Source organism: Leptodactylus fuscus, chromosome 2, assembly GCF_031893055.1.
Source record: "Leptodactylus fuscus isolate aLepFus1 chromosome 2, aLepFus1.hap2, whole genome shotgun sequence".
Taxonomy (NCBI): Eukaryota; Metazoa; Chordata; class Amphibia; order Anura; family Leptodactylidae; genus Leptodactylus; species Leptodactylus fuscus.
The window spans coordinates 255,437,703-255,450,024 of NC_134266.1; the positions used below are offsets into that span (position 1 = coordinate 255,437,703).

The 12,322-nt window shown below is 42.9% G+C and overlaps 1 protein-coding gene across 1 annotated transcript in view; it reads right to left on the bottom strand.

Moving 5' to 3' along the window:
* The window catches only part of DDX10 (DEAD-box helicase 10), a 134,929-nt gene that overhangs the window by 95,739 nt on the left and 26,868 nt on the right, over positions 1-12,322 (bottom strand). The window contains exon 13 of the mRNA XM_075266059.1: positions 10,357-10,744. Coding sequence (XP_075122160.1) covers positions 10,357-10,744 — 388 coding nt within the window. The remainder of the gene's footprint in view (positions 1-10,356; positions 10,745-12,322) is intronic.

Consider the following 12,322-nt stretch of genomic DNA (forward strand, 5'->3'; position numbering starts at 1 on the left):
CACCCTGCTAATGATGTCACAGTACTGACTCCCCCTGTAAACAATGTTTGCACAGACAGTACTACCTTCCTGTTTCTCCTTAATAACAGTGCAGTCACTGATAGCACTACCTTACTATTTGTCCCAGGACATTATAAAGGCACAGACATTCCCATACTCTATTCACTATTGTAACTGGTGTAGACATAGGCAGCCGGGCCTCCCTGTTGCTCACTGTAAATGATGTGGGCACAGACAGTACTACCTTCCTGTTTCTCCTTAATAATAGTGCAGTCACTGATAGCACTACCTTACTATTTGTCCCAGAACATTATACAGGCACAGACATTCCCCTACTCTTTTCTCTACAGTAACTGGTGTATACACAGGCAGCACGGCCTCCCTGTTGCCCACTGTAAATGATATGGGCACAGATAGTACTACCTTCCTGTCTCTGTGAAGTCACGATGCAGACTCTTCCATTATATCCCATTAAATTAGAAGCTGATAAAGCAGCCAGAGAAATACAGAGACGCTCGGTTTAGAAGCTGAAAAATGAATGTCAGAAAGTAAGTGGATTTTCAGTATAGATGACACATCGCAATGCTCAGTGTAACCGGAGGACTGCGGGGGACTCCAAACTGCGGCGGCAGGGAACGATGAGAAAATGCAACACTATAGGGAAAAGTTTGTTATATTTGCATTTTAAAGCTTAAGAGTCTATTTTAAATATCAACTATACCTATGTTAGTCTAGATAGGGATGCTGGTACTTGTAGTTCTCCTCGTGCAAGTCACAAACACGTCATCTCAGACCAACTGGTCTCATAATCACCAAGTAAGACAGAGACAATTTTACTTGCCTCAAATAAAAGTAACACAATGGGATCCGCTCAGTCACACACAAACTACTGATGGAAGCGTGAAGACCCACAGATGTCGCGCTCAGCTTGATCCTCACTAGATGTTTCGCTTCAAATATGTCTTTGTCCAAAGTGAAGCCTCGTGCGGGATTATAGCAGCAATGCCGGGGGGAATATCGCACGCTTTGCCAAACACACTGTACCTTGCTTTACCGCATTAATGTCAACAGATTCAGCATTAGATATTCAGATTTCGTTGCAGATATTCTCCGAGAGCTCCGTCAAGGACTCGGCGGTAATGGCCTCTTCTATTAAAAGGGCAGCTAAGCAGAGAGTTTGTATTCCTGACTATCCAATAAATATAGTGCCCATTATCTACCGCCGGTACCCTGCTATTCACAATAAACACAGAACCAACGTTACGCCGGGGACAAGATAATCGCTCCGGCCCGGACACTGCACTTTCTTCATCATAAAAGATCATTCTCACATGACTACAGCATAACTATTATTTTACACCACGCAACGGGAAGGTTGCCCTTTGTCAAATGACAAGATGGGGATATAAATGCTGCCTGTCTTCACCGAGGCCCCGATGCGCTTGGACGTTCTGCCCGACTCCCGAGACAATAGGATGCAAAACATGACTAGAGCGCCGAACAGACTCTGCATAAAGACGTGGCGGTCAGCTTGGGAGATGTATGAAGAGCACGTCCGTAAAAAGTTTATTTAACAATGCGTCACAAATTCTAGCAAAATATTTGTTGGTCAACACAGATAGGACACCATAGAGGTTGTCACCCATCTAGTATGCAGTGTTATAGCCCATACTATACTCCTATATAGGTATTTGCCACTCCTACGTTGCGGAAAAACTGCTTTTTTGTTGCAGAATTTTGAGCCAAAGCCAACAATGTCCACACATGGAATGAGAAATGTATAGAAAGTTCTTATACTTCTCCATTCAACTCAATCCACTCCTGGCTTTAGCTCAAAAAACCGCAGCAAAATCTGCAACAAAAAAAAGCAACTTTACCGCAACGTAGGGCTTTAGCATGCAGGCCGAGGGGGTTGAGATTTTTTAACAGAAGGCACTCAGATAACATCCTCTATTGGTTTCAATGGTGAGTTCTGTTCCAGTGTCACTGAGCTGGATAAAATATGTTCCAGAGAATGGAACGGAGCATCGGAACGCCCCCTTGGTGGATTGCACACTCCGTTATGTGCATGGGGCCTTGGGAAAGCAGGATAACAAGTCCGTCAGCATATATATTGTCAGATATTAGGTTCAGTGTTAGGCCGGGTTCACACGATGTATTATGGCACATAATGCGGTACGTAGACGGCGCGGGAGCTTTTGCGGGCCGTATACGCTCCATTTGTTTTCAATGCGTCCCGCGCCGTCTACATACCACATTATGTGCCATAATACATCGTGTGAACCCGGCCTTAGAGGTCACTGGACTGTCCCCATCACCAGCATCCCGTCGTGGCATTGTGCTCCGGATTAGGCCCAAATAAATGGGCCTAATCGGAAGGGAGCCGGCTGATTCAGTGGCGGAATCCGTGCCAAGAAGGGTCATCTCTTTTCCGCTACTAGCTAGCGTAAAAAAGAAGCAAGCGGCTCCCATTGAAGTCAATGGGAGCCGGTATTGGCAGTGAATTTTGAGGTGGATTCTGCGTCAATTTCCGCTGCCAAAGAACTGACACTAAACACAAAGAGAATGGAACAAAGGTGGCTTCTTATAGGCAGCACTTTCACAAGGGACCAACATCTTATGATTAAGTGTTCCTTTAAGACAAGAAATATCAGTAAAAGGACGTAGCGCAGGACATAGGATTTTTTTTTTTTCCAAGCAATACTTTCATTAAAAAAATAAAATAAATAATAGCTGTGAAGGTTTCCAGTTCAGACATGACAGAAATGCTTTCCCGAGGGCTTAAACAAGCCTTCAAGATGGGGCCTAAAGTAGCTGGGAGCTGTGGAAGGTCTCAAGACGTATATGACCTTCACTCTACCCTTCATAGCAGGAGGATTTGATTGAAGGCTGCATCTGCCGTTACCGGGAGCCGAGGACATTTCACCTGGAGTCAGGTCTTAAAAAACCGCTAAAGGTGTAAAAGTAATGAATAAAGGAGAAGAAGATAAAACAATGTGGACAGGCAGCGTGATGTGGACAAGGGAGGAGACGACTGTCTAGCGGTATGGAGGAGAAGGGTCGCTCTAACCTTAAAGTGAATCTTATGGAAGTGGTTGTAGAAAGAAAGAATTTTACCACTTAAAGGGTGAAAATATTACAAAAACAAAGTTTAGAAAGGGTTAAAAAATAATTAAGAAAAAATACTTGGCCACATGAGGCCAATTCCAACGCTGCCAGAAATGATCCGTGGTCTCAGCGGTTCTGTGCTGTAGGGTACAGGGTTTGGGCGTTCCTTGCCGCTTGACGCTAAGCAGTAAGGCCCGCCCTTCTGACAGTGGAGAGATATCGGTGCCGAAACGAACAGCACTGATATATCCTGAATAGAGATGAGTGAACACTGTTCGGATCAGCCGTTCCGAACAGCACGCTCCCGTAGAAATTAATGGAAGCACCTGGCACGACGACCGGCCGCCGGCAAAGTGTACGTGCCAGGTGCTTCCATTCATTTCTATGGGAGCGTGCTGTTCGGAACGGCTGATCCGAACAGTGTTCGCTCATCTCTAATCCTGAACCTTGGGGAGCATTGGGAAAGCTGTCTTGTCTTCTATCGGTATATAACACCACAGGGGTGCCAGAGGAGGTGAAAAATCCTATTAAAAGGTGTGTCCAGTCTTACGAAAATTTACAACTGTGTAATAAAAATGTATATTGATGAAGATGATAATGAGTATTAGCTTTATATTACAGAGTCGGTATGCACCTTACTACTTTGCCCATTTACTGATGCTAATGTAGCTTGCAACGCTGTGCGGAACTTACTGGTTGCAACATCACACAACACCGTTCCATTTGCACAGGAGGAACCCTGGGGTTCTGAAGGTATGTTTTACAGCGGTACACTCCCAGATATTGCTTATCATTGTTTACAGCTCATTTCCTTAGTTTCAGACCACCTCTGCTATCTAGCAGCTGTGGCCAGTCAATTTCGGTTCCCTTTATTCTCTTCACTGTAAATGATAGGTAATGGAACCATCATAAAAACCTAGAATAGTGCTTGGACAGTGTCTTATCTCTGTATGTAAATCCAGAGATAACCAGCACAAAGAACTGTCCCTCACTCAGGCTAAGCCCACCCACCAACTTATCACTGTAAGGCTGGAAGTGGAGAAGAGAGGAGACAAGGAATCATGTGAAACCCTGAGATGGGGAAAAAAAAACACTTTAAGCGATCATTCCCCTTTAATAAAATAACAAGTTTAGAAGAAGTTACAAAGCGCTCGCATCCGACAATGTTTACCGAGTACATCCAGCTCAGGAGAAGCAGCACAAAGGAATTATCTGAAGCTACGTGACATGATATTTATGCAAGTCTGTGTCTCAAGAAACAAAATGACCTTTTCCTGCATATTCCCAGGCCTGCACCAGAATATGCTCCGGCGGAGTTTAGAGATACTTATCATTTACTCAGGGCTTAAGTCCGTGGACTGCTCAAAGAACTTTCTATAAGAACATCGCAAGCCAAGTGACAAGGGTAAACTTCAGAGAGTAGCAACATGAAGAAAATATAAAACTAGCCTCCGCAAATGGTCGATTTTACCAAATGCTGACATTTCCAGGTCATGGCGAAGCAGCAAAGAGTTGTTCACATTAGGATTCGTGAACTGTAACCTTTACTGCAGATATAATAGAGGAGAGAAGCTGAGCTCTGTGATATATAGGGTTATATGATAGAGGAGAGAAGCTGAGCTCTGTGATATATAGGGTTATATGATAGAGGGCGAGAAGCTGAGCTCTGTGATATATAGGATTATATGATAGAGGGAGAGCAGCTGAGCTCTGTGATATATAGGGTTATATAATAGAGGAGAGAAGCTGAGCTCAGTGATATATAGGGTTATATGATAGGAGAGAGAAGCTGAGCTCTGTGATATATAGGGTTATATGATAGGAGAGAGAAGCTGAGCTCTGTGATATATAGGGTTATATGATAGAGGAGAGAAGCTGAGCTCTGTGATATATAGGGTTATATGATCGAGGAGAGAAGCTGAGCTCTGTGATATATAGGGTTATATAATAGAGGAGAGAAGCTGAGCTCAGTGATATATAGGGTTATATGATAGAGGAGAGAAGCTGAGCTCTGTGATATATAGGGTTATATAATAGAGGAGAGAAACTGAGCTCTGTGATATATAGGTTATATGATAGAGGAGAGAAGCTGAGCTCTGTGATATATAGGGTTATATGATAAGGGGAGAGAAGCTGAGCTCTGTGATATATAGGGTTATATGATAGAGGAGAGAAGCTGAGCTCTGTGATATATGGGGTTATATGATAGAGGAGAGAAGCTGAGCTCTGTGATATATAGGGTTATATGATAGAGGAGAGAAGCTGAGCTCTGTGATATATAGGGTTATAGGATAGAGGAGAGAAGCTGAGCTCTGTGATATATAGGGTTATATGATAGAGGAGAGAAGCTGAGCTCTGTGATATATAGGGTTATATGATAGAGGAGAGAAGCTGAGCTCTGTGATATATAGGATTATATGATAGAGGGAGAGCAGCTGAGCTCTGTGATATATAGGGTTATATAATAGAGGAGAGAAGCTGAGCTCAGTGATATATAGGGTTATATGATAGGAGAGAGAAGCTGAGCTCTGTGATATATAGGGTTATATGATAGGAGAGAGAAGCTGAGCTCTGTGATATATAGGGTTATATGATATATAGAGAGAAGCTGAGCTCTGTGATATATAGGGTTATATGATCGAGGAGAGAAGCTGAGCTCTGTGATATATAGGGTTATATAATAGAGGAGAGAAGCTGAGCTCAGTGATATATAGGGTTATATAATAGAGGAGAGAAGCTGAGCTCTGTGATATATAGGGTTATATAATAGAGGAGAGAAACTGAGCTCTGTGATATATAGGTTATATGATAGAGGAGAGAAGCTGAGCTCTGTGATATATAGGGTTATATGATAGAGGAGAGAAGCTGAGCTCTGTGATATATAGGGTTATATGACAAGGGGAGAGAAGCTGAGCTCTGTGATATATAGGGTTATATGATAGAGGAGAGAAGCTGAGCTCTGTGATATATGGGGTTATATGATAGAGGAGAGAAGCTGAGCTCTGTGATATATAGGGTTATATGATAGAGGAGAGAAGCTGAGCTCTGTGATATATAAGGTTATATGATAGAGGAGAGAAGCTGAGCTCTGTGATATATAGGGTTATATGACAAGGGGAGAGAAGCTGAGCTCTGTGATATATAGGGTTATATGACAAGGGGAGAGAAGCTGAGCTCTGTGATATATAGGTTATATGATAGAGGAGAGAAGCTGAGCTCTGTGATATATAGGCTTATAGGATAGAGGAGAGAAGCTGAGCTCTGTGATATATGGGGTTATATGATAGAGGAGAGAAGCTGAGCTCTGTGATATATAGGGTTATATGATAGAGAGAAGCTGAGCTCTGTGATATATGGGGTTATATGATAGAGGAGAGAAGCTGAGCTCTGTGAGATATAGGGTTATATGATAGAGGAGAGAAGCTGAGCTCTGTGATATATAGGGTTATATGATAGAGGAGAGAAGCTGAGCTCTGTGATATATAAGGTTATATGATAGAGGAGAGAAGCTGAGCTCTGTGATATATAGGGTTATATGATAGAGGAGAGAAGCTGAGCTATGTGATATATAGGGTTATATGAGAGGAGAGAAGCTGAGCTCTATGATATATAGGGTTATATGATAGAGGAGAGAAGCTGAGCTCTATGATATATAGGGTTATATAATAGAGGAGAGAAGCTGAGCTCTATGATATATAGGGTTATATGATAGAGGAGAGAAGCTGAGCTCTGTGATCTGTAGGGTTATAGGATAGAAAGTTTCAGCTGCTGATTATCTACAAAATCCACAACAGTGTGAACACCACCTAAGAACCATGGCCTCTTTCAAAAATCTTCAATGGCCCTATGTTTCTGAAAAACTTCTATATATTCATGTTGGACACTATACCAGGGGCTTTTAGATATGAACCGCTTTTTAGGCATAGTAATCCTTGAACAGAGTATGAACCCAAAAATGCTAACTGGAAAATGTAATTTTGGATTTCCAAGCATGGGACTATCAAGATGCCCCTCTCACATATAAATGGATTTAGAAAAGGAATTTTTTTATGAAAAATAAAAAATAAAAAAATAGGCTGCTTCAGAGAAGAAACATTAACCTGTGAAATGACATGCCGCTAATGTTACGTGCCCTCCAGTGCTCTGTCACAAGGTAATAAAACATTTTTATATCTCGAAAGTAACCAATGTGTTCAGATAGGAATAGGGTCTACAAAAGGGTCACATTTCATCACTTTTCATGCACAGAAAAAAAAAATTCTTTATAAAATAAGTCACTTTTACAAAATATATAAAAAAAATTAATGTGTTAATAAAAAATAATCTAAAAGCGTCATTAAAATGACAAAGAAAACACAGAACATTTTAGGGGAATTTACTTTAAACAGCTTGAGAAGAGGCTAGACTGCTTTCTATGGGGGTCCTAGTGCTTACATAGGCCTCCAGTCAGGAAAGAAGGGGGAGGCTCCTGCTGCAGCCAGTTGCCTTTGAGATGCAAGGCAAAGGATGGTGAGAAAGAGAAGGAGTTGGCGGTTCTTGATTTAGAAGAAGTTTTAGGATAGCTTGGGACGAGGCTAGACTACTCTCTGTGGGGGTCCTAGTGCTTACATAGGCTTCCAGTCAGGAAAGAAGGGGGAGGCTCCTGCTGCAGCCAGTTGCCTTTGAGATGCACGGCAAAGGATGGTGATAAGGAGAAGGAAATGACGGTTCTTGATTTAGAAGACGTTTTAGGATAACTTGAGAAGAGGCTAGGCTGCTTTCTAAGGCGGGACCTAGTGCTTACATGGGCCTCCAGCCAGGAAAGAAGGGGGAGGCTCCTGCTGCAGCCAGTTGCCTTTGAGATGCACGGCAAAGGATGGTGATAAGGAGAAGGAAATGACGGTTCTTGATTTAGAAGAAATTTTAGGATAACTTGAGAAGAGGCTAGACTGCTTTCTGTGGGGGTTAAGGAGGAATCCACTTTTCCCTTTATCAGTCACATAGAAACCATATATGTTTGTTTGCTTCTCTGTTGGAATACCAATGAGATAGGCAAGCTTTGCTAATAGGCATGGCTTATCACTTGCATTCTAATGCAGTAAAGAAAGAAGGGGGAGGCTCCTGCTGCAGCCAGTCGCCGTACAGATGCGAGGCAAAGGATGGCGAGAAGTAGAGAGAAGGAAATGGCGGGTCTCGATTTAGAATAATTTTTTTATAAACAACCTAAGAAGAGGCTAGACTGCTTTCTGTGGGGGTTGTAAAGGCATACGTTTCACCCTTGACCAATCACATAGGAACCATATATGTTTATTTCCTTATTAATTGGTACACCATTGAGAGGAGTAAGCTTAGCTAATAGGCATGGCTTATCATTACTTGTCTTCTACTGCAGTTGGGAAAAAAGGGGGGAGGCTCCTGCTGCAGCCAGACACCAGGCCCCTTAGTACGCAAAGCGGGCAAGATAATCCAGGGAGCCAGGTGAATTACACCGCTGGGAAACCAGATCATGCCCTACCCTATGGTCCAGTAAAGGTATACAATCCAATGTGTCACTCCAAGTGACAGAAGACCCCTAAAGGTGAGATCCCTCTCTCTTAGGTCGTAACGGTCATGTTATTCCTACTGTCATTGGCTGTTTTCTTACAATGTGACACTGTCAGCACTAACTGGACAGTTTCATACAGGTAGGAATATGCCCAGACATTATAGGACCCAGTAGTCAATAAATTTATATATTTCCAGGAGGAATTACAGAGGAATAGAGTCCAATGCAAAAGATGCTGCAAACTGATTTCATGGGAAACACATCCTGACATGTCAGCAGAGAAAAACCATACTGTCACTGATGTGGTGATGTGAAACAAAAGCCCAAGTTACACCCTAGTATAGTCTATCCAGATTTCTAAAAGTCCTTATATCTGTCCATAACCTACATTCATGTTTGCACAATTATTACAGAAGGCAATAAATCCATAGAAATTGCACATGCGGCTGGAAAAACAACCTCGGCCATGGAAACCCATCCATTTTCCACCATCACAACATGACATGACATTGCACCTTGGTTCTATCGGCTGACTAACAACCCCCGTAAGAGTCACCAAACAAAGATGAAGCGATATTGAACCCTGTACAGAACAAGCTTCTAGTTTATGCTTGCGATCAATGCGATACAGAGAGAAAAAAAAAAATAATAATACACCGCGCGTTTACGAGGCGGCTGGGAGGACGCGCTTTAATTGAGTGCAAAGGGAGTCACAGCCAATTAAAGCCGGATAAAATGGACAAGTCTATCAGATCCGGGGAAATAGGAAGAGAAGGCAAAAGATTTTCTGCTGATGCTGCTGAGCAACGCGCGCCCTGACTGCAATTACTGCTCACCTCCGAGACGAGGCAGAAATCAGGCAATTCGGGTGTTAATTCAGGTTTACTAAGCAGGCCTAAGGCTGGCAGAGCAGGATGGCGCAGACACGGATTACAGGTTCTGGTTCACTTACCCTTGTTTTATTCTTAGTACATCATAGACGGCATCTGTCTCACCGGCACCCCCCCCCCCCCCCCCCCCACAAGTTTTGAGAATGCTCGCTGGAAACCTGCACTTATAACTTAGCTTCCAACTAGGAGAGGGTTCACAGGCTATTTAGGCAGAAAAGCTGCGACTTCTTTTTTTGGAGATTTTGCTGCAATTTTTTGAGCCCAAGCCAAGAGCGGCTTTAAAAATGGACCTTTCATGCTCTTGCAGATCAGCTGTATTATACACCGCCAGAAAGCGAGCAGTGCACGGAATTCAGTGTACTGTTAGCGGTGCTGATACGCACCCGGGTGCCAGAGATATCGGTGCAGTAAGTTTCGGCACCGATATTCCTCCACTGTCAGAAGGGCCAAACTTACAGCTCAGCCTCAACGCCATAGCCTTGTACGGTCAGGGGGGCGTTCCTTACATTCCAGCGATGACATTAGGCTGTAAAGCCCACCCCTTTTGACAGTAGGAGGAAACTAACGGCACCTGGGCACCTACCAGCAAAGCCGAGTACACTGAATTCTACACAATGTCATATAATACATATTTTTCTGATATAAATTCTGCTAGGTATACAGCACTCAGGTATCACAAGTGGTCTTAAAAGGGAGTGATATATGTCATATCAAAGAGGGGTACCGAGGACCACCCTTCACACGATCATTGGGGTCCCAGACCCCACCAATTATATACTTAGGAATTCATCTGCCTATACAAAGAGTCCATGAAATAAATAAGAATATACTCACAGTTGCTTTTTTGACTTCATTAACACCAAATATATCTCTTCTCTTCACAGTAAAAATCTCGGTATCTCGACCATCATCATCGTCATCATCATCATCATCATCTATCAGCTGGAATATGTTATCTTTTTCTATCTCTGCACGGTCGGCCTCCTCTTCACCGCCCTCTTCTTCCTCACTGCCATCACCTGACTGTTCATCGTTCTCTGTATTCCTTTTATCTGTCTGGCCCACAGTCATTCCACCAAGTTGAGACCTGAAGTTCTCGATTTCCTCGTCGCTTACGGTGCCCGGCTCTTCGACGTCATCACTTGGCTTGCTTTCAGTACTCTTTGTATTCTGGGCCTTCTGAAGGAACCGCACCCTTGGGGCCACAGCAAGACCCAATGACCTGCACCATAATAAGAAGAAAACTTAATACTGGTTGTCATATACAGATGGGGATGAATATGAGAATATCTATTGAAAGGACTACGATAAGATGAGACCATACATATAGTGCCATTTAGAGGGGTTGTGAACTGCATGGATAAGTGGAGACGTTCTACCGAGGAAGAGAAGCCACCATTTAAAAGCCACTTTCCATAAAACTAAGGCTACCGGGACCTTTCCAGGGTTGCCACTCAATTTTATGTGCAGATTCATCTATCTAACCAAGAAGTAGACTTTGTGGCCCTACTACCCAGAGGACCCTACAAGTCGATATTTAAAAAGTAAAGGAACAAATTCCTTATAAAATAATCTCCTTTTTTCCTCCAACTTAGGCGTCTCGTGATACATCCCCTTCAGTAAAAGAAGTCTGACAACAATATGTCCAGCATTTCGATTCCCGCAATGGTTGTCGACCAAATTTCAATCAAAACAAGCAAATTTATTTATCCCTGCAAGATTACTAAAGATGGGATAAGATCACTGGAATTCATAAGAAACAGAAGGAGATGAAAGTACTGAAATTATTTTTGGCGCCATTTTACCATCAACATTCTATCCATGGTCTTAAAGGAGGGTTTGTCACCAAGTATAAAATGCTATCTAACACATACCATAGGATTCTCACTGTTCTCCGGAGTAGTTTGGTGTTTTTCTTTTTAAAATCCGTCCACCCATTCAAAAGCTATGGCCCTGGAAATTTATAGCTCTGATTCTCCAAGTGGGCAGAGAAAATGAAAGGTTCCCGCCCACATGTAGAATCACAGCTGGTATACATATAATCTTTCAAGGGCCGTATCTTCTGAATGGGTGGACGGATTTTAAAAAGGAAAACACCAGATTGTTCAGGGGAACAGCAAGAATCTAATGGTGTAGGTTATTTAGAATTTCTTACTAGGTGACAGATCCTCTTTAAAGGGAGTCTGTCACCAGAACCCAGCACATCAACCTAACAAACAAACAGTATATGACTCAGGTGACCCTAACCTATTTTCTCCTTGTGAATCACATCCTCCAATGTAGGGGGAAATAGTACGTGATCTAGATGACTCCAACCTGCGTACCAGCAGGTTTAATATACTGGGTTCTGTTGGCAGACTCTCTTTCATAAGCATGTGAATTCACATTTCCGGAACATTCTGCATTGTGTTGTTACTCCATTAACAACTGAAAAAGTATAAATACACAGACAACTGGGTGGTCCCACTTCTGTCAATGGCACATGTCCTTACACACCCACACTGTGCAATTATTGGATACCCCAGCACTCCTTCCCTTCAACTCCCAACTCCTTGTGTCTGGCTGTAAAACAACTTGCCTCCACTCCTGGGCCTTGTCTGCAGTAAGGCAAACATATTAAAGGGGATGTGTAGGACTTCTAAAACATGGCTGCTTGCTTTCTTCTCAGGAAGTGACATCTTCCATTGGTCAGATGGCCATGCTGCAACTCAGCCCCATAATGGAAAGGAGATGTGCCCAAGGGATATGTTGTCACTTCCTGAGAAGGAAGCAGCCATGTTTTCCTGTCTTGCACAACCCC